The 22,341-nt window shown below is 51.2% G+C and overlaps 1 protein-coding gene across 8 annotated transcripts in view; it reads left to right on the top strand.

The window, feature by feature from the left end:
• The window catches only part of PUM1 (pumilio RNA binding family member 1), an 83,307-nt gene that overhangs the window by 16,920 nt on the left and 44,046 nt on the right, over nucleotides 1-22,341 (top strand). For 6 of the 8 annotated variants that reach the window (XM_069035765.1, XM_069035764.1, XM_069035763.1 and 3 more), the window contains 5 exons: nucleotides 2,781-2,849; nucleotides 10,989-11,097; nucleotides 13,515-13,693; nucleotides 15,633-15,799; nucleotides 16,698-16,968. In XM_069035765.1, coding sequence (XP_068891866.1) covers nucleotides 2,781-2,849; nucleotides 10,989-11,097; nucleotides 13,515-13,693; nucleotides 15,633-15,799; nucleotides 16,698-16,968 — 795 coding nt within the window. The remainder of the gene's footprint in view (nucleotides 1-2,780; nucleotides 2,850-10,988; nucleotides 11,098-13,514; nucleotides 13,694-15,632; nucleotides 15,800-16,697; nucleotides 16,969-22,341) is intronic. The other 2 variants (XM_069035761.1, XM_069035759.1) reach the window with 1 other exon arrangement.

Here is a 22,341-nt window from a genome sequence, read left to right as displayed (position 1 = left end):
TTGGGAAGGGGATGGAGGCAGCGTGTTGCTCCTCTGTGTCATTGTCCTGTTGGAGCGAGTCCAGAGGAGCCACCAAGTCACCTGCAGGGCTGGAGCACCTCTGCTTAGAGAACTGGGATTGTTCAGCCTGGAAAAGAGAAAGCTTTGGGGTGATCTCATTGTGGCCTTGCAGTGCCTGAAGGGAAAGATGGAGAGGGACTGTTCACAGGAGCCTGGGGTGACGGGAGGAGATGGCTTCCAACTGGCAGAGAATAGGTTACACTGGATGTACGGGAGCAATTGTTCCCTGGGAGGGTGGGCAGGCCCTGGCACAGGGTGCCCAGAGCAGCTGGGGCTGCCCCTGGATCCCTGGCAGTGCCCAAGGCCAGGCTGGACACTGGGGCTGGGAGCAGCCTGGGACAGTGGGAGGTGTCCCTGGATGAGCTTTGAGGTCCCTTCCCACCCAAACCGTTCTGTGATTCCATGTTGACCAAACCGAATACAAACGTCACTTAATGTCCTTTTGGATTTTGCTGGGAATGCACTGATTGGATCCTTGGAGCAGCTTTGTTTGGAGGTTTCCATGGCTCAGCCCCCACCCCCGGGAGATGATCTGTTTTGGGGAAGCTGCTGGACACACTCCGAGCAGCCTTTGCGGTGGCTTTTGTGGTTTGCTGGGACATCACTTCAGCAGAGATGGGTTTACATCACCTACTGAATCTCTCTCTGCAACTTCTCCATTCCACAGATGTCTCATGGAAATAATAATTTGCTCTCTGCCAGCTTCTGTGGTTTGGCACATCTGGGGGTTGCAGCGCTTTCCATGAGTTCAGCTCGAAGTGCTCCACGGAAGAATTTGGTCTCGGTGGCATTTGTGTGGCACCAGGCAGCTGAGCTGTGCCAGCTGCGAGCAGGGATGGAGCTGGCAGGGCAGGAAAGTCCACAGGGCTGCAAATTTGGGAAGTGCAGCCCTGTTTTCACTCAGTGTCAGTGGCCCATGTGACAAATGTCACTGCAAAAGGTGGCAAGGTGGAGGCAGAACTGAAAATAACTGAGCTGAGATACAGTAACAAGAGGACACCTGATTTTTAAACTGGGATTCTGGGTGAATTTTAAGCTGGGATTCTGGTGACCCCACAGTATTTGAAAATTGTGTAAATATCTATTACGTAGTTCAATAATATATTACTAATCTTTGCAGAGTATGATGGCCACAGAATAGTAGAAGAGTTAAACTGGAGGGGATTTCTGGAGGTTAATGTGGTGCTTTCCTCCATCTCATTCTTAGATGAGATCCCCAGAACATTGTCTCAGTTGAGATCTATAGAATACTGGTTTAGAATAGAGATAAAAGGTAATCCCAAGGTCTTGGTCCTGCTGGAAGTGGTGCTGGAGCATCAGAAGCCAGGGTTAAGGTCAGTGATGGTGGTGTAGCAATGCAGTGCTGGTCACCAGTGGGCCATGAGCATCTAAAGCAGTTTTTGGGGTATTTTTGTCGTGTAAATCACCCATCAGGCATTGCTGAGCTCCTTCCCTCGGCCTGGCAAGGCTCTGTGCAGAACCAGGGCTAAACCCTGCGTGCAGACCTGCAGCATCCTGCAAGGAGCCCGCACCAGTGTGGGCATTACTCGCTTAAAAGTGCTTTATCAACTCCTCCCTGCTCAGGAGAGGGGTGCTCAGCCCTGCTGGGCTGCAGGGAGTGTGTAAACACTGAGTAGGAGGGGAGTAGTTACTGCCTTGTGCAGGGTGTTTGTGGCTGCTGGGACACCGGTGTGGGGCTGGGGAGGGCAGGCAGCTGCTCCCAGCCCCAGCACGGGGCTCAGCTGCTGGGCTTTGGCCTCAAGTCCAGAGTTGGGCTTTCTTTTCTAATTTGCTTCCTCTTGTGTGCTCAGCAGCTGAGATTTGGGAATGAAAAGCAGGAGAAGGGTTTTCCTGCGTTCTCAGTGTATCCAGTCCATGTCAGGCACCCATCTCTGCTCCTGGGCCAGGGACAGCACCCAGGGAGCGGCTGGAGCTGGGCCAGGGCAGGCTCAGGCTGGAGAGCAGGGAAAGGTTCTTCCCCCAGAGGCTGCCGGGCACTGCCCAGGCTCCCCAGGGAATGGGCACGGCCCCGAGGCTGCCAGAGCTCCAGGAGCGTTTGGGCAGCGCTGCCAGGGATGCCCAGGGTGGGATTTGGGGCGTCTGGGCAGGGCCTGGGGCTGGAATTGATGATCCTGGTGGATCCCTCCCAGCTCAGAATGTCCTATGGTTCTATCTACTTATTTATCCAACAGTTTCAGGTTCCTGCTTTATTTTTCTGCTCTAAATAACTCAATTTTCATCAAATCAAACTGTTGTGTTTTTCTCCTTCGTATTGGTGTAACCTGAATGTAAATCTGCCAGGTTTGTCCAGGAGACTTTCCTTGATTCCCACCTGAAATGATGCTGGCTCCTCATGCCTTGACTCCCTCACCTGAAACCTCTGTGAAGTACGAGCAGAGACAGTTGTGTTAGGCTTTGTGTGTCTTAAAAGTAATTGCTGGTTGTTCCTTTCTTGTGCATGTGTAAATCTAACACATCTAAATAAATCTGGGGATAATAATATGTGTGTGTAGATAATAATAAAAGTATATAAATGTTGTAACTGCTGGGAGTGTTAAAGGTAAGTCATCCTCTGGAGCTCCATAACCCTGTTACAGGCTGTCATGTGGAATGTAGCTCTGAGTCTGGATCAGAAAAATGGCTATAAACTCAGATTGTAATAAAAATAACAGCAGATAAAAGCATTTCCTCACGGCTTTTTCTCCCCCATCTATAAATAGGTGCGTTCCATGGATGAACTGAATCATGATTTCCAAGCGCTGGCTCTGGAGGGACGGGCTATGGGAGAGGTAAGTGAGAGGCCTGGAGGAAAAAAAAAAAAAAATTCCATATTTTGGGAGGGGGAGGAAATGAAATACCAGTTTTTTGAGGCTGCTGGGCTGACTGTGATGCTGAGGGTTCTCTGTTCTGCCTGGGAAGTGTGGCTGTGTGTGTCTGTGTGTGTGTGTCTGTGTGTGGTGGATCAAACCCCAAACCCACCAGGCTGGAATCCATCTCAGTGGGAGGAGCAGCTAAACCCCCACCTGTCAGCTCATCCCACAGGAGAGAGTGGCTGCACAACGGCAGCTCGAAATGGGGCTGGGGACAAGTGTTCCAATGCTTGGAGCAGGTTTATTTTGGGATTCACTGAGCTGGCATTGCCTGCTGCCCTGGTTCCACTCCTGGCCACCTCTCTTGGCTCCTGCAGGAGGGCCAGGGCCGTGTGTAACGTTTGGGGTAACAGAGCTGTGTGAGCCAGGGCTGCAGCAGTGATAAGGGCAGGGCAGAGGCTGGAGATAGTGGGCCCTGCAGCTGGAACTTCACAGAACCCCAGGCAGAGCTGGTGAATCTCTCAGCACAGCAAGGAGGTGGCAGGTCTGGGGGAAATGCCCACTGGTTTTCTTGGAAAAAGAGAGAATTCTTGTATTCTTAGAGAGACTTGAAAGAATAGCTTGTTCCTGTAGGTTCCTGGAATGGCTTCTTTGCCTTGCCTGGTTCCTTTTGGCTTTAGTGAGTGCCTTGTGGAAGGACAGAGGAGAAAATCCTGTCTGGTAGGAGGATGTTAATGTGTGGCAGCTCAGCTTGGTGCAGGTGTGGAGTTTCGGAGAGCCTTCCTTGCTGTGTTCCCCTCAGGTTCAGACCAGTTTATTTCCCCTGTGTTTAGTCCATCCTGTCTGGTACCCAGTGCAAAAATGAAAATCCCTGGAACCCTGAAGTTGCTGTTCTGGAGAGAAGAGCAAACCAGGACTGTGGCATGGTGGGACTCATAGGGAGGTGCCCTCTCTCAGGTCAAAGACCTCCTTCCTTCCCCTAATCCTTCCCTCTTTTCCTTCTCCCCCTTTCTTTCCCCCTTCCTTTCATGGAAAACCATAATCCAGGGTTGGATTTTGATTTGACTTGCGAGGAAAATCCTTTTCTCCAGGTTGGATTAATTTACCCCAAGACTAAGAGGAGGTGAGAACGATTTTCAGAGGAGCAAACCCGACATTAACAACCTGCCCGAAGCTGCTGCAAAGCAGCTGCTGTGCCTCCATGTGCAGCTTGCCTGTGGAATGCTGGGGGTGGGAATGTTCTGAGGAGATGATTTTGTGACACCTCATTTGGGCAGGAGGCTCACTCAGGGATGGAGGGAGCACAGGCTGCTGTGAGCAGGTTCACAGCGAGCACGGCGTCGCTGTGCTTATCGTGACACGAGGTCACGCAGCTGAAATGCCTGAAGGAATTCCTAAAAATGCTGAGTTCTCCCAGCTTTTGGTTTATTTAGGCATTTCTGAGAGGAGTGAGTTTGGGTGGTGTTTTGGAGCTTTGCCTTCCACTGATGACTCATTTTTTTCCCCTCTTCGTGTAACCGTGATGCAGAAAGTTTTAGCAATGGCATCTTTTTGTCACTGGGCTTTTCCACATGCTGGAACGAGTGTGTTTTTCCAGGAAAGGTTGCATTTCACCCTTCTCTTTAAACCACTATTTCTTATTTCTCTTGGGGTTTTTCTCCCTCAGTCTCACAGTTTCCATTCTTTATCCATTGAATTTTCTCTCTCTCTCCAAGGCTGATTTCAGGAGATCCCCCAGGATCTGTGTTGGCTTTCAGGACCATATTCCTCACCTGGATTTTGTACAGTTTAGATGCCCTAAAAAGGCACTGGTGGTTTCCTCCCCTTCTCCTGCTCCTGGAATAAGAAGGGAATTCATGGAGAAAATCCGAAAGTCTGAAACAAAGGAGGAAGATGAAGTAAATGAGGAAAAGAGCAAATCTGATTTGTATTTCTATACCTGCAGGGAGTGTCAGTAGTCTTGTTCTTGGAGATGATAGTGAAAAACGTGGAGGAGAAAGATGAGGAAGAGCATTTCTGCATTTATTGTGTCTTTTATCTTCTTGTTTTCTTGCTTCTTGTTAAGCACCATCGTAATTTCAGTGATTGAAGGAGTTTGTGAAGACATCAGAGCAGTTTTTTAAAGGGCACTGTCAAACAGTTACATCTCTTATCTATTGCGCCTCAGAATGCAGATAACACTTGGAGATCAGCAGATATCCTTATCTGGGAAAATTAAGAATACTTAGAAAACCTCCACAACTTTCATCTCTCCTATGGCTGTTTCCATCCTCAGACACCCAGCCACGTATTCCCGAATTTCCAGCGAGTGGAAGTGCTGGAAGTGTGGTATTTTCTCGAGTGGGAGCTTGAAAAGAGCCCCAGATCCCCTTTTTCTCCACTTGAAACTGTGCCAGCTTTGTGCTGTTGGTGGTGCCTGTGCTCAGCAGTGCAGCTCTGAGGGCAGGCAGTGTTGTCCCTCTGTTCCAGCACCTTGTCCAGGCTGTTCTCTGGGATGCAGGAGCTCACCTTGGAGCTTTGTCCAGCAGTTCCATGTGGGATTTTGGTGCTGGAGCTGAGCCCAGCACGTGTGGCCCTGCTGCTTGTGCCTCCTTAAGGCCTTGATCCCACAGCCCTGCCCCTTACCTTTGGTTTAACACAAGCCCTGCGAGTTCCCTTTCTCCCCCAGCCTCAGGATGGGGAGCTGGGTGTCTGCTTTTCCATGCTGCAATCCCTTGGATCCGTGGCCTCGCAGCAGGGAGTGTCTGTGTGGTGTCTTTGGGGATGATGGGCTGCACACAGGGGCTGTGAGGTGTGCTTTGCTCTGTCCCCAGCCCCTCAGAGGCGTTTGGGACTCTGGATTTAGAGTAGGTTGTGCTCAGTGTGTGTCTGGAGTCAGAGCAGCTGGGTGAGTTGCTGCCTGAAACTTAATCCAGGGGGTGGGAGGAGGATGGGGACATAGAGCCATGAGGCAATTGGAGGTGCTTAACTTCAAACATGGAATATTGGGGGTAGCAGGGAGTGGCACCCTGCTCTGGGAAAGAAATGCTGGTAAGCAATATTATGCATTTAACTGAAAGTGTTTAATTACTGCTGGGCTGCTGCCCTTGCAGGTGGCAGTGCTGGGGTCACTGAGGGTGGGCAGTGAAATTCCTGCAGCCCCTGGGGATCGTTGTAGGGGAACTCTGGGACACCAGAACCTGGAGGGGCAGCTCCAATCTCTGCTCCTGGGCCAGGGACAGCAGCCAGGGAGCGGCTGGAGCTGGGCCAGGGCAGGCTCAGGCTGGAGAGCAGGGAAAGGTTCTTCCCCCAGAGGCTGCTGGGCACTGCCCAGGCTCCCCAGGGAATGGGCACGGCCCCGAGGCTGCCAGAGCTCCAGGAGCGTTTGGGCAGCGCTGCCAGGGATGCCCAGGGTGGGATTTGGGGCGTCTGGGCAGGGCCAGGGGCTGGAATTGATGATTCCTGTGGATCCTTCCAGCTGAGGATATTCCATGGTTCTGTGCCCATGTCCGTGGTTATGCCCCGTTGTCCTGGAGAAGCCGCTGCAGAGGGACAGCTCAGAGTGGTTGTGACACTGGGGCTGGGCACTTTTGTACCTGCTTTAAAGGAAACAACCACAAACCAGACAAAAATGAAGAAAAAAACCACCTCAAACGAAACCCCTGTGCCTCTGCTTTCCATGCCACTGCTGCCTGTGCCGTGTTCCCATAAATTTATGATTCATTGGCAGCTGAGGAGTGTTGGCAGTTGGGAATAATGTTTGGGCCGAGTTTTTCAGTTTCCCAGGCGCTGGCAGCGTTGGAGATGGGAGCAGTGGGGTGGTGATGGGAGCAGTGGGGTCGGGATGGAGATGGGAGCAGTGGGGCCGGGGTGGAGATGGGAGCAGTGGGGCCGGGATGGAGATGGGAGCAGTGGGGCCGGGGTGGAGATGGGAGCAGTGGGGCTGGGATGGTGATGGGAGCAGTGGGGTGGTGATGGGAGCAGTGGGGTGGTGATGGGAGCAGTGGGGCCGGGATGGTGATGGGAGCAGTGGGGCCGGGGTGGTGATGGGAGCAGTGGGGCCGGGATGGAGATGGGAGCAGTGGGGTGGTGATGGGAGCAGTGGGGCCGGGATGGAGATGGGAGCAGTGGGGTCGTGATGGGAGCAATGGGGCCGGGATGGAGATGGGAGCAGTGGGGCTGGGATGGTGATGGGAGCAGTGGGGCCGGGATGGAGATGGGAGCAGTGGGGTGGTGATGGGAGCAGTGGGGCCGGGATGGTGATGGGAACAGTGGGGCCGGGGTGGTGATGGAAGCAGTGGGGCTGGGATGGTGATGGGAGCAGTGGGGCCGGGGTGGTGATGCTGCCACAGCAGCTCCCCTGGCACATCAGGAAGGCTCGGGGGCCGGGAGCAGACCTGAAGGGGAGCACTGGGAATGGTCAGCCATTCCCAACGCTCTCCTCCCTTTGTTCTGTGCCCGGAGCTGTGTGACCCCCGGGGCCGTGCTGGGCTGGCCGTGCCCGGGAGCTGCGGGAGGGCCGATAACATCTCCGGCCTTGTAAAGCTGAGCCTAACATCTCCGGCCTTGTAAAGCTGAGCCGGACCTGTAAATACCCGCTCTGCCTTCCCTACCTGTTGCTGCAGAGAAACCCACTTCTGCACTGCACAGATGGCTGCTTTTATCTTAATATTTGCCTTGTCTGAGGGCGATCAGTTTTCTTAATTTGTCTAATTCATAATCCCATCTCAGTGGGATCTCTGTGCCCTGGCTGCTGGAAGAACTGCTTTTGTTGATGATGTGTAAGTCCTCCCCTCCTCCCTGCTCTGCTGAATTGAACACTGGCCTAACTCATAAGTCCTCTGTAAGAGGGCTTAGCAGGATTATTTTCATACTGGATAGGGTCAATTTTAATAAAAACCAGGGAATGAATAAACGATTCTCGTTCTAAACCGCTGCTTGTTCTTTTTAAATTTCCAACCTGCAGAACTGGATGAGAGTCACTTAAAACACCTTTTTTTTTTTCCTCTCCATTGCAACTGACAACTTTCCCTGAGGAAAAATCCATTGTCTTGGCAGCCTGTTGCATAATTCAGTGCAGATGCTTGCTGCCTGCTAACCCTCTGTACTGCTTGGAGCAGCACTTGACAGAACAAAGCCCCCCGTTAGCCTCTGTTAATATTGGCTTTGGGGTTTCCCTGATAGCTGTGAATAGATCTGGAATCTCCATGTGAGGTAAACATCTCTCTTCTGTTTGTTTCTGCTGTTGGGACAGAACTTCCAGGTGGAAATTTGATGCTTCTGGTGGGGAAGGATTAAACAGGAGGGGGAAGATGAAACTGGAGGGGACAGAGCTGGGGTGGTTTGTGCGGGAGCAGGAGGGTGTGCAGGAGACTGAAAATGTTTTGTGACATTTGGCTGTGATTCACTGCAAAACCCAGGAGGTTTTGGGGTGCAGTTCTGCAGGATCCTGTTGGTAAAGGTTTGGTTTTCCTTAGGAAAGGGGTAGAGCAGGAGAAAACAGGGAAGGGCTGAAGAGCTTCAGATCCCCCTCCAGCAGGGAAATGCTGTAACAGAGCCGGGTGTGCTGCAGCTGCTGCAGGTCTGAGAGAACCCCAGAGTGGTTTGGGTGGGAAGGGACCCCAAAGCTCATCCAGTGCCACCCCAGGGACACCTCCCACTGTGCCAGGCTGCTCCCAGCCCCAATGTCCAGCCTGGCCTTGGGCACTGCCAGGGATCCAGGGGCAGCCCCAGCTGCTCTGGCAATTCCATGCCAGCCCCTGCCCACCCTGCCAGGGAACAATTCCTGCCCAAGATCCCACCCAGCCCTGCCCTCTGGCACTGGGAAGCCATTCCCTGGCTCCTGGCCCTGAATCCCTTGTAAAAATCCCTCTCCTTTATCCTTGAAAAGAAAATTTTGGAATTTTTAATGTTCTATTCTGCTCATTCTTTCCTGTCTCTGTCCTGCAAGCCCATACCCCTCCCATCCTTTATTTCTACTGTGAGGGTGGGCAGGCCCTGGCACAGGGTGCCCAGAGCAGCTGGGGCTGCCCCTGGATCCCTGGCAGTGCCCAAGGCCAGGCTGGACACTGGGGCTGGAGCAGCCTGGGACAGTGGGAGGTGTCCCTGCCATGGCAGGGGTGGCACTGGGTGGGCATTAAGGTCCCTTCCAACCCAAACCATTCCAGGATTCTGTGGTTGGAGCTGTGCTGCAGAACACTTTGTGTCCTGCGTTTTGAGGTGTTGTCAGAGGAAATGGGAAGTGTTTAATTGCAGCTAGAATTCAGTTTAATCAGTTTGTGCTGCTTTCTGTTCAAAACTCCTTGCAATGCCACGAGGAGAGTTGTTATTTCTGCACTGTGGCAGCAGCAGCAGGAAAAAAATCTGCATTTGAAGAAATATGGGAAATGACAGAAGCTTAAAAAAATTTGCAAGACACCTGATGTGTGTTTATGTTTATGAATCCTGGAGAGGGCTGGCTTGGCTTTCACCTCCCTGCCGGTGCAGATGGAGGAGCAGGTTCATCTGCGTTTGGAAATGATTGTTGCTCATGGGAGTCTCCTGTCCTTCCATTTGGAGTTATTTTGGGATTGCATAAAGGGGAGCACAGTGCAAGGTCCCTGCTTTCATCCTTCAGTGGGAGAATCTCGAGCAGCCTACGCCGTGTTGAGGGTGTGAGGAGAAATCCTGTCTGAAATCAGCCTGAAAAGTGATTGATTTTGTAAACAAACAGATCTTTGTAGAGTTGGGGAGGAAATGGAGAGCACAACTGTCCTGATTGTGCTTTAAAGCAGCACTGAGAGCTGTGAAATCAGTTACTCCTGCTTCTGCAGCAGCTGATTGACTGCTCAGGTTCAGCCTTAAATTCACACATCTGCTGCTGGAGTTACCAGCAGGAATTGATATCAGCCAGGATATTGAATTTGATCTCAATCAGGGTGTTGAAGTTGATAGCAAATCAAGATATTGATGTTGGTATCAGAGTGTTGAAGCTGATATTGATCAGGGCTTAGCCCCACTCCTGATAGCGAGGAGACATCCCTGGATCTGATGATTCCCGTTTGTTCCATGGTAATTCCAGGCAGATTCGAGTACTTTTCATCTTCAGTTCCTTGAGTGTTATCCCAACGTGAGGCAAGGCTCATTTCTTGGTTAACTTGCTGTGCCTGTGCTGTGGTTTCCCCTGTGAATTCCATCCATCCCACCCAGAGGATTTACTGGAGTATTTTCCCCTTGGAGATGCCACAGGGAGGTGTTTCCTGCTGAAGCTGTTCCCAAAACCCCCTAATGAACGGGGGTTGTTCCCTCTGCCATCTCAGCCTCCAGAGCAGCCCCTCTGGGCTCTCCCAGCCCTGGGATGGCTCCGTCCCATTCCCAGGGAGCTTCTCCCACTGGTGCAGTCCCCGCACGTGGCCGGTGCTGGCCCAGAGCTGCTCCCTCCCATCAGTTCCCCAACAACCCCTGGAGCAGGAGAGCTGGGAGCTCCTGCCATCCATCTCCTGAGCTTTTCTGTCCCTCCAGCAGCAGCTCGGATTGGGGGGCAGGGGTTGGAGCTGGGAGCTCCTGCCATCCATCTCCTGAGCTTTTCTGTCCCTCCAGCAGCAGCTCGGATTGGGGGGCAAGGGTTGGAGCTGGGAGCTCCTGCCATCCATCTCCTGAGCTTTTCTGTCCCTCCAGCAGCAGCTCGGATTGGGGGGCAGGGGTTGGAGCTGGGAGCTCCTGCCATCCATCTCCTGAGCTTTTCTGTCCCTCCAGCAGCAGCTCGGATTGGGGGGCCGGGGTTGGAGCTGGGAGCTCCCAGCTGGGCTCAGGAGAACGTTTGGATCACGATCTTTTCCTCCTCCTTTCCTTTCCCTGGTGAGTGCAGAGAGGCTGGAGAGTGTCAGCTGTGTGAGTGCCTGATGTGTGTGGGGTTCCTGGAGCTGGTTGGAAAATCAGGAGTGGGGAGATGGAATTGTTCCCTCAGCTTCCACCCCGGAGTATATCGATATTTGGGTTATATCAGTTGTGTTTAATGATTGATGCCTGATAGAAGGGAGATGCTTATGGTTTCTGTTTGCATTTTATACTTATTTTAATCATGCTTTGCTTTGTTTTGTTCTTTTTTTTCTTTTTTTTTTTTCCGTTTTGTTGTTTGTTTGTTTTTTTTTTTAATTGCAGCAGCTGTTGCCGGGTAAAAAGTTTTGGGAATCTGATGATTCCAGCAAAGATGGACCAAAAGGGATATTTCTGGGAGATCAGTGGAGAGACAGTGCTTGGGGAACATCAGGTAGCTCAATTATTTCCTTAATTTAGTTGGGGTTGAATACAGAAATGTGCAATTTATTTACTCAAAGTCACTGGCCGGCCTGGATGACAGAGCTTTGAAAAGATTTAAAAACCCACCTGGATTCTATAATAAAAAAAAAGCCAAACAGAAAACCTCACATTGCTTTGTGATAAAATTAAGATATCCATAGGTGTCTGAACACTGTCCAATGGGAATATGTGTAAATTTGTGTTTATGTGCTTAGAAAGCTTAAATTGCCCTTAAAATTTCAGTTTCTGATGTGTTTTCTGCCTGGGGATGGATTAACTGAAAGTTTGCACAAAGAGATTGGAGAACAAGTTGAATAAAAAAAGAAATCCCTTCACTTTTTCAGTACTAAGCCAACCAACCAAAAGCCAGCATTAGTTAAAAACAAATAAAATATTGTTTTGAATGAGTGTTGAGTTAAATCTGCCAAGGATTTTGTTCTTGCACCAGAGACTGTCCCTGGTTTTGGACTTGAGGGGAGAGCAATATTCAATTTAAAAAGAAAAAAACCCGAGGTTTTGAATTAGTACTGAATTTTATCTGCCAAGGATTTTGTTCTTGGCTCAGGGACTGTCCCTAATTTTGAACTTTGGGGGAGAATATTCAGGTTGGTTTTAGGTAAACGGCAAAAAATCCCCTGCAAGTGCTGGGATTGAAATGCTGAGCTTTGATTTGTTCTGTCCTTGGCTTCTGCGTGTAATGAATCTGCTCCTGGAGCACTCCTGGGTGTCTGCTGCAGGTCCCAAAACCTCCAGCTCCCAGGAAATGGGATTTACAGCTCCCAGGAAATGGGATTTACAGCAGCCTCTCTGTTGGGCCGGGTTTTTCCTGCTGAAAATACCCATTTTTAAATTGAATTCTTTGAGACAGTGACAAGGCCTTTTTTTATTACTCCCATTGAAAAATGGCCATGAAAAGGGGACAGAGCTTCTCCAAATGTGCCTGGGTGGGTCAGTCTGGGCCCTGGGGAGATTTTGGGGAGCTCCTGGCGTGTCCCAGCCCTCAGGAGCACCTTGTGCCTGGCTTTGTTAGTCCAGCCTGAAGCTGACGGGGATTAAGGCTGAGCCAGGCTTTGGGAACAGCTGAGGGTGGGACTTTCTCCTGCTGGTGACACCCCCGGCCAGGCTCATCCCACATCTCCAGGAGTCCCAGCCCTTCTCACCCCTCCCTTTGCTGATTCCCGTTAATCCCACTGCTCACAGTGGCCCTGAGTGTCTGGGAAGTTTCCCTTGGGCTCACCCAAAATAAGGGAGCAGCACCCGAGGTCTCTGCTCCCCAAAATCCCCCCAGCGCCCACCCGGCCTCCGTGGGATGCTGGAGCCTGGATCGTGCCTTGGCTCCGTCCGTGCCCACAGGATGCCCCGCAGGCCTCCCACACGGATTTGGGGTTTTCCTCTGTCTCCAAGCTGTGGCTTTAGAACCTTTAAAGCCAGCCCAGCTCAAAGCTGCAGTCCTGCCCTTCCTTCCCTCCCGGGGACACGGAGCTGGGCAGCAGTGCTGCGTTAAACCTGCCTTCTCCCTGGCTTTGGAAGCTGTTTCCCCCCAAAATCCCCCCAGTCCACGTCCCTCTGTGGCCACACTGGTGGGAAAGGAGGGAAGTTTAGGCAGGGAATGGAATTACTTTCGCCTGCTTTGTGAGGAAGCTCCAGTGTCAGTATCCTTGGATATTGATGTCCCTTCCATGTCCCATCATCCCCTGGCAATTCCCAGACCTGCTGCCTGTTATTTTTGACTCCCTGGCTGTTGTCAGGAGCAGAGAATTCCTTCCCTTCCCTCCTTGGGGTCACTCCCTCCTGCCCAGCCAGGGGTTTTTGCAGAGCCCAGAAGGATTTGGAGACTCCCGAGTCTGTCCTGGTGGGACCTCACAGCCTCAGGGATGGCAGAGGGCTGGGGCTGGTGCAGGAGGACTGGGGTGTGAGGAGGAAGAGATGAACTCCTCAGAAACTTTTTCCTGAGGAAAGAGCAGCCAAAACAACTCTCTGATCATGACATGAACACAACCACTGATGGGACAGAGGATGCAGGGAGAGGCCATAGGATCATGTTTTACATGACAACCCAAAACTTGTTTATCACTGTACTAATGCAAGAGTTTTACTAAAACTAAAAACTAAAACCTTGGTTTTTTTAATGGCAACCTTTAATTAGTCTTAAATTGCTGAAATTCTATGATTTTAGATTTTAAACACAGCTCTCGCTTGCAAATTTGCACGTTGTAGTATTTAAAAAATGAGAACGCCATCCTGGTTTTACTAATGGACATCACCAGAGTGACAGAGTTGGCACTTTTTAGTGCAAGCAAGCCCCTGGGGAGTACATATTGAATGATTTAATTTGCCTCCTTTGAATAGTTGGATGTGCTTGTGAGAATTTCCATGTTTCTGTTCCAGATCACTCTGTTTCCCAGCCAATTATGGTTCAGAGAAGACCTGGGCAGGGCTTCCATGTGAACAGCGAAGTCAACTCAGTGCTGTCACCACGGTCAGAGAGCGGAGGACTCGGAGTTAGCATGGTGGAGTATGTGCTGAGCTCATCTCCTGGAGATTCCTGCCTAAGGAAAGGAGGATTTGTAAGTGCCTGATCCCCACATTTCTGTTCCCCTGCTGTTCTTTTCTCCCTTTGCTGCTCGGTTTGTTCGTTTGTTGATCATTCCTAAGGCAGAGGTTTCTTGCTTTGCTCTCGGTGTAGCTCTTCCCCCAAGCAGGGCAGGTTTTGTCCTTGACTTGGAGGATGGTGCTGGCATTCCCTGATTCCCTGGATAAGCCCCCCAGCAGTAACACCCCATCCAAGCTAATCCTTGAAGAAGGTTGCACAAACACCTCCCCTGAGCCTGTGGCTGCCTTGGTGCTGCCTCAGAACAAAAACTCCGTGTGATGATGCCAGAAACAGGACACAGCTCCAGCCCTGCTCCTCACCTGATGAGAACTGTCATGGCACAGTGGTTATCCTTGTCCTGTGGCTTTTCCTTACGCTATTTTTTTGGGATAACCCCCCCTCCAATAAATGTATTGGTCTCACACCCCCTTCCCTGGAATTGCTGCTTGCTGGATGGATGTGTTTTACAGCTGGGATTGCTTTCCCCACAGGTCGTTTCCCACGTGTTCCGTGGGGTGGGGAAGGAGCACAGCCTCGAATTTCAGGCTGTGGGGAGAGGTGGCATCGAGCCCAGCCCTGTAGCAGGGAAAAGGGCTCCAGAAATGGTGGAAAACCATCCTTTGGATGCTCTCCAGGGAGCTGCTTTGCAGCTTCCCTCATCCCTCCTGGGATTGCTGGCCCTCATTAGGGGGTGCCTGAGAATCGGGGAGAGCCCTGAGCCGAGCAGAGAGGATTTTTGGGATGTGAGCACTCAGGGCAAGGAGCCAATTTATCCACGTTGGGGGTCAGGGAGGGATTTGCTCCTCAGCACAGTCAGGGTGACAGTGGTGACACCCCATTGCTTGGGGGAGTATCGCTCCAAATCTGCATTTACAGGTGGCATTCCCAGGTAATACTCAGGAAGCACAATTTTATTCTCTTTCAGAAGCAGCATCAAAAGATTTTTGCTTTCAGAACAGTTCTGTTTTCTCTAAATACGAGGGGGAAAAATCCCTCCCTCCAATTAGAGAGAGTGGGAGAAGGGTTTGGTGCCAGAGGCACAAACGTTGTGTGCAGAGCACTTCTGCCTCCAGCAGGGAGGAGGGCAGGGTTTGGGTGTCTGTCCCTGTGACAGCACCAAAGCTGCCTCTGATAAATATGTTTATATGCCCCTTGCTGGTTTTTATCATAAATTATGTTGTTTTTCCTCTCCCTTTTGTTGTTCAAAACACTGCCCCAGGCATCATGGCCCTTTATTCTCCTCCCAAGTGAAATAAAAGGCAGACATGAAGGGCAGGAACGCTGCAGCTCTAACGCCACTCATGAAATGCTCAGCAGAACAGAAATCCTTTTCTTCCTCCTTTTTCCCCCCCCCCCTTTTCTCCCAAAGAAATTCGCTCCAGGATTACAGGAGCCAGTGACTGAGGCATGATTTATTTGAGTGTTTTTAAATGAGCTGTGAAGTTTTGGAATTCACTGTTGATGCCCCCAAAACTGAGGTGATTTTCAAACACTTGTCCAGTCAAGAGCTGTCTCTGACACTGAGCCAGGCACTTCAGAGAGGCTCTAATTCAGTTTATGCCCCTGCAGCATTTGCTGGTGTTGATTTGGAAGTGCTTAAGTCCCATCTAGAAAGAGAATTCTTTAAAATTATTTTGGGGTGGGATTTTTAGAGCCTATAAAAACAAACCTTGAGTTACTAAATGGAAGAAACCCGAATAGATGAAACCCCTCTTGGAAGAGTGAGAACAAATTCCCTTATTTCTTTGATTATTATTGAATATTTTGCATTTTTACCTACTTTTTGGTAGGAATTAATGTTTGCAAGTGACTTCTTTTGTTGTGACGTGCGTCTTTGATTTGTTACCATCTCGGGGTAACGGGAAAATTGATCTGAAAACTCAGCTTATTAAAACAATGTCTCTTTTGCCCAGGGGCCAAGGGATGCAGAGAGTGACGAGAATGACAAAGGGGATAAGAAAAACAAGGGCACGTTTGATGGAGACAAATTGGGAGATCTGAAGGAGGAGGGGGATGTGATGGATAAATCCAATGGTTTGCCTGTTCAGAATGGGATCGACGCCGATGTCAAAGACTTCAGGTATGTTCATAATTAATCAGTTAATAATTAATCAGCGTTGGGGTCCAACCTCAGCCCCCCCAGGCTCTCACTCCCTCCCCTGCAGTGCCATGGTGGGGGAGAATCTGAAGGGGAAAAGTGAGAACTCGTGGGTTGAGGTGGAAACATTTTCGTGGGGAAGGGAAAGCTGTGCATGGAAGCAAAGCAGGAATTACCCAGCACTTGCCAAGGGAAGGTGCTCAGGCATCCCATTGCCAGGACAGCTGGGCTCCCCTGGAGTCACTGGAGCATCTCCATGGCCAGGGCAGGCTGAGGGAGCTTCTCTCCTTTGTTGCACCACCTCCAGGCAGTGCTGCTGGGTCTGGGTGTGTGGTGCTGCTGTGATGCTGGGCTGAAGCGTTCCTGGTTTTACTTTTTGTTTGTATTTTTTAAATGCATCCATTTCTCCCTAGAATTAACTCAGGGAACTGTTTCAGACCATCTTTTTTATTTACCCCTCTCTACACCAACACCTCCAGGCCGTTCTGGTGGGCCTGATGCTGGGCTGGAGCGTTCCTGGTTTTATTTATTTTGAATTTTTTAAAATACATCAATTTCTCCTTAGAATTAACTCGGGGAGCCCTTTCAGACCCTCTCATTATTTTTCTCTCTTTCGTTGCACCACCTCCAGGCAGTGCTGCTGGGTCTGGGTGTGTGGTGCTGCTGTGATGCTGGGCTGGAGCGTTCCTGGTTTTACTTCTTATTTATTTTTTTAAATACGTCCATTTCTCCCTAGAATTAACTCAGGGAAATATTTCAGACCACCTCTTGATTTCTTTGCCCCTCTCCTACGCCCCCTCCAGGCAGTTCTGGTGGGTCTGGGGGTGGGCTGCAGCGTTCCTGGTGCTGCTTCCTGACGTGCTTTTCCCTCCCCGCGCAGCCGCACGCCCGGGAACTGCCAGAACTCCGCGAGCGAGGTGGATCTGCTGGGCCCCAACCAGAACGGCTCCGAGGGCCTGGCCCAGCTGGCCAGCACCAACGGGGCCAAGCCCGTGGAGGACTTCTCCAACATGGAATCTCAGAGCGTGCCCCTGGATGCCATGGAGCACGTGGGCATGGAGCCGCTGCAGTTCGATTATTCCGGCACTCAGGTCCCCGTGGACTCGGCTGCGGCCACCGTGGGGCTCTTCGACTACAATTCCCAGCAGCAGGTGAGGAGCTGGTCCCTGACCCACCCCTGTGGCTCCACAGGAATCCACGTGGGATGGGATGAGCTCGGGATCCTGTCCTGGGAGAAGGGGCGGAGGAAGATTTGAAGTGTTTTCATCGTCTTCGTGCTGTGTGGGTCCTCAGAGGGCATTGGAGCAGGAGATCTGCTTCCCGTGGCAGCAATTCCCACAGCAGTTCCCACAGCACTGCCCTCTCGAGTGATCCTGGGTGTCATTGAAAAAGAGCTTTAAAGTAGTAAAAAGTGGTAAAAAACCCAAAAAACACCCACCCTGGAGCCTTGAAAGTGACTGAGAGATCCAGGAAGTGCTCAGCCCAGGTGTGAGCCCCGCATTGGGTTTTGCTGAGCCTCACATTTGGTCCTGCTGAGCCCCACATTGGGCTGGGCTGAGCCCCATGCTGGGCTGGGCTTTGCTGAGCCCCACATTTGGCCTTGCTGAGCCCCATGTTGGGCTGGGCTGAGCCCCATGCTGGGCTGGGCTTTGCTGAGCCCCACATTTGGCCCTACTGAGGCCCATGTTGGGTTTTACTGGGTCCCACACTGGGCTCTGCTGCCCCAGAGCCAGCCTGAGGCAATTACGAGTTCAAACCTCCTCCTGCCTGAGCCTGGTTTAAACCCTGAGGGCAGAGTCCACCACTACAAACCTTTATCTGAGCCTGGTTTAGGTTTGTTTGACCTTTCTCCCACACAAGCCCAGAGTCCCTGATCCAAAGCCTCCCTTGGCTCCTGCTGAATGCTGGGCCTGGCTCCAGCAATCGACTCCTGCTCTGCTCCTGTTCCTGCTCGTTTGGGTAATTATTGTAAACTTTATTGTATTGTAAACTTTCCCTTTGCAAGTTTGATATCCCTCCGAGAAGAACGGAGCCCTTTGTTGTAGCTGACTGCAGGGATGTGTAACTCTCCCTGGCTTCCCTAAAATATCTGATTTTTTTAGCAGAAGAGCCTCTGGCACTCTGGAGTGAGGGGAACCATTGCCAAGTTTGTGCTGAGTTATCACAGCCTTAAAAGCAATGTAAATAATCTGTGTTGGAGCTCAACTGGCTGCTCTGTTCTACAGCATCTTGGGGAGGTTAATGATGGAAAATTTAATGATTAAACTAAATAGCTGCTGTAGAGTTCAAAAAGGAAAAAAACCAGATAGTTCCAAGTCTTTGTCTTGCTCTGTTGTAAGGCCTGGGATGCCAGAATTACTTTTAAACCATGAAATTGTGTGGTTTTTAAAACATTAGGGCTACACAAGTGAGCTGCTTCTGGAGAAGCATTAGGGATGGGACTGGAACGGCAGGAGTGGGAAGCCTGGAATTTGCATTTTGTCAGGGTTTTCTATTTCAGTGAAGGCTCATTTACAAGCTCGAGGAGTTTTTATTTGTTTCTTTCAGCCTTTAAAAATTAAGATTTAAAATTTGGCACGTCTGGCACCTGGCTGGTGGAAATAAACCCTCGCAAAGGAAGGCAGAGCAGGGAAGGGTCCCCGTTTTGGGAGCGATGCAGTGTGGATTTCTGGCTGGGTTTGGGTTTTTGTTTCATACCAAGTGGATGGGCAGTGTCCGTGTGCAGCTGGTGTCACCTCTGTGTCATCAGCTGTCTGGGAATCACGGGATCACTGAGGGTGGAAAAGCCCTCCCAGATCACATCCAAGCTGTGCCTGATCTTGTCCCCAGCCCAGAGCCCTCAGTGCCACGTCCTGAATCCTTCCTTGGGCACCTCCAGGGCTGGGCACTCCAAACCTCCCTGGGCAGCCCCTGCCAATCCCTGAGCATCCTTTCCATGGGGAAATTCCTGCTGCTGCCCACCCTGAGCCTCCCCTGGCCCAGCCTGAGGCCGTTCCCTCTCCTCCTGTCCCTGTTCCCTGCCAGCAGAGCCCGACCCCCCCGGCTGCCCCCTCCTGTCAGGGACTTGTGCAGAGCCACAAGGGCCCCCCTGAGCCTCCTTTGCTCCAGGCTGAGCCCCTTTCCAGCTCCCTCAGGAATTCTCCAGCCCCTTCCCAGCTCCATTTCCCTGTTGTGGAGCCCAAATCCCCTCTTGTCTCTCCGTGATTTTGGGGGAGCAGTGGGGACACAGCTGCTGCCCCTCAGTCCCACCCAGGCCCTGCTGAGCTGCCAAACAAGATCTGTTATTGTCAGTTTTTGCAGCTTCCACCTCCAGTGAAAGCAAACAGGAGCCTTTGTGAGCCTGAAGTGCTGTAGTGAAGATAAGGAATCACTCCCCAGCCAAGTGTGCCCTCTCAGGGCAGGTTTGTGGAAATCCAGGGGTCTTGGCTCACACTTGTGCCCATTTCCTCAATACCTGATGCCCAGAGCCGGGGTTTGTCCACTGCCAGTCTCGGCCTGGATGAAAGGAATCTTTTGCCGTTCAGTCGTCAGCAGGAAATCTGTCCTGAACAAGGGATCTCATCCCTAAAAGTGCCCTTTGGGGCTGTGGGGAAGCATCCCATCCTTGGGAGGGATTAGGAGCCAGCACAGCTGGGAGCAGTATGAGGAAGGGGAAGGTTTTACCCCCGTGTAATCTGATTAGAGCTGTCAGATGTTGATATGGCTTAGGGAGATCTGATCTCCCAGCATTCCCACAACCGTGGGGTTCTGCTTCCTTGGAATTCCCTCAGTGAGCTCCTCCACGTGCTGGAAATCGTCCTTCATTTGTCCTGGAAGAGAGGGGAGCAGCCTCACTGAAGTGTCCCTGAACTCCTGCAGAACCGTGTCAGGCCTTTGTAGCTTTTCATTCCAAACGCATTTTCCTGCAGCCTGAAGTGCTCCAGGTGCACTTTCCTGGTACCTTGGTAAATTCAGGTTAACATTCCTGTTGCAGAGGTTCCTCGTCCTTTTCCCCTCCCTCAACCCCCCCATTTCACGCTGATTTGTGGGGTTTGGGGTGTGGGGCTGGGCTGTCAGCAGATGGAGACAGCGCAGCGAGGCTTTAGCAGCTCTTCCTAAATACGTTGAGGTGATGATTCCCAGAGCTCCCGTGGCTTATCTGGCTGAGGAAGGCCTGGAATTGGGATGGTTTTCCTTGGCTCTGCCTCCTTGGACAGGCTGCAGGATGAAATCTGCAGCTGCAGGGTTGGAGCTGTGCTGACTTTCTTCTGAGCAAGGCTGTGAATTAAAGTGGGAGGAGGGAGAGGTCACAAAATCCTGGAAGGGACCTTAAATCCCATCCAGTGCCACCCCTGCCATGGCAGGGACACCTCCCACTGTGCCAGGCTGCTCCAGCCCCAATGTCCAGCCTGGCCTTGGGCACTGCCAGGGATCCAGGGGCAGCCCCAGCTGCTCTGGCAATTCCATGCCAGCCCCTGCCCACCCTGCCAGGGAACAATTCCTGCCCAAGATCCCATTTAAATCCTTCCTCTCTTAGTTTAAGGCCATTCCCTCTTGTCCTGTCCTGGAAAAAGTCCCTCTCCAGCTTCCTTGGAGTCCTTTTATATCTGGAAGTCAAATTTTGCAGGGATCAGCTGAGCCCCCAGAGCAGGCAGACAACGAAAAGAAGAGCCCAGAGCAGCAGGTGAAATACTGGTGGTGAAATACTGATGCTCTGAGTAGGTGTGGATTCCTTTTTGCCACTCCTCTGATTTCCACGTGGATCAGTGAGTTGCATTTGGGATGTGTGGGAATCCTCACACGTGTAAAATGAGCACAAGAAGTGTTTTCAGAGAGAGAAATGCTTTTTTTGCCCTCAAGACAAGGCAATAATAACCCAGCCATTTCCTCTGTGCTTCGCTGGGTGGAATCCACATCAACAGGCTGGAAAAGCAGATCCCAGGGATGCAAAAGCATGTGAATCCTCAAGGGTTTGGTGAAAGTTTGCAGCTGAAGAGAGTTAAAATCTAAAATTGCTGAACCAAGACAAAAGCAGACCCCAAACCCTGGGATGCTGCAGAGGAGCCCCCACTGTAACTGTAGATCTGATATTTTTCCCCACAAGGAACATTGTGGTGTTTTTAGGAGCCCCAACATCGAGAGGGATGAGCAAACAAAGCCCTTGTGAGGGTTTGGCACACAGCAGGTTAATTCTGGCTCCCCTAAATGCTGCATTTCCACCTCATAAACCTGGTGCTGATCCCTCAGATGAGTTTTCTCCACCTGAACTTGTAAAAAGACAAAAACAAAGGTGGATTTTTCTCACCCAGGTTTGCTCACCTTGCTCTCAGGAGAGCCAACGCCAATTTTTTGCCTTAAAAAAAAAAAAAATCAGATTTTCTTAATGTTTCTGGGCTTCTTCTTGAGTGCTGTGGGTTCCTGCCAAAAATTTGGGCAAAATTATTGCTGCTTCTGCCAGTAGTTCACTTGTCTGAAAGGAGGGCAGGGTAATGGGTGTGAAAATCGTGGGCATTTGGGCATCCAAGTTTTTTCTGAGGGAGCAGAGGGAGAAACCATTTCTCACCGTGGTTTGTGAAGTCATTCCCACCTCGGAAATGATCCCTGGAAGGGAGGGGGGATGGACACACTGGATAATTTCAGAGGAGATACTCAGCTGGTGTGTCCTTAAATGTTTTAATTAGAGCTGAAATGGGTGGATTCAGGGATTTCCTTCAGGTAGAGGCGTAGGAAGGGGGGAAAGGAACTTTTAGTAAGGACCTGATGAAAGAAAAAAAATCCCCAAACCCTCAGCAAAAATACTTTAAGGGAATCCTCTTTTTTTTTTTTTTCCCTTAATGAGGAAAAAATTCTCAATAACCTTGAGAACTGAGCTGGGGGCTGCAGGCAAAGGAAGAGTTTGGGGTTTGGGATCCTGAGGCTGAATCCCCTGTGGTGGCTCTGAAGGCATCGTGGGTGTCTCAGATTTGGCTCTGCATCCCACTGCCATCCCATTCCCGTTCCATTTCCCGCTTCAGGCCAGCTGGGAGGGCTCACTGGTGTCACTGGTGTCACTGGTGTCACCTGGCAGGGCTCCTGGTGACCCCCAGGCGGGGACTGAGCAGGAGTTGGGATGAAGGGCCTCCCTCGGGGGTTGAGCAGGGAGCAGCAGGGGGGAGCCCAGCCTTGGGAAGGTTTTTCGGGTGGGTCAGCTCGGGCTGGTGGATCCTGAGGAGCTCAAAGGCTTTGGAAATGTGGAGTGGGGTGTCTGGGGGGCCGAGGGGAAATGGAGGGCGGAGGGGTGGCTTGGAAAGGAAGGAATGGCTGCTGCTTTTGGGCCTGAGCTAAGGACGGCCTTGGGGTGTTTGTGCCTGAGTTAAAGAGTGTTGGGGTGTTTGTGCCGGGTTTAAGGGGTGTTTGTGCCGGGTTTAAGGGGTGTTTGTGTCTGGTTTAAGGGGTGTTTGTGTCTGGTTTAAGGGCAGTGTTTGTGCCGGGTTTAAGGGGTGTTTGTGTCTGGTTTAAGGGGTGTTTGTGTCTGGTTTAAGGGGTGTTTGTGCCTGGTTTAAGGG

Source organism: Aphelocoma coerulescens, chromosome 23, assembly GCF_041296385.1.
Source record: "Aphelocoma coerulescens isolate FSJ_1873_10779 chromosome 23, UR_Acoe_1.0, whole genome shotgun sequence".
Classification (NCBI taxonomy): Eukaryota; Metazoa; Chordata; class Aves; order Passeriformes; family Corvidae; genus Aphelocoma; species Aphelocoma coerulescens.
The sequence above is the reverse complement of the archived record's forward strand: the minus strand, read 5'-3'. Positions and strand labels throughout refer to the sequence as shown.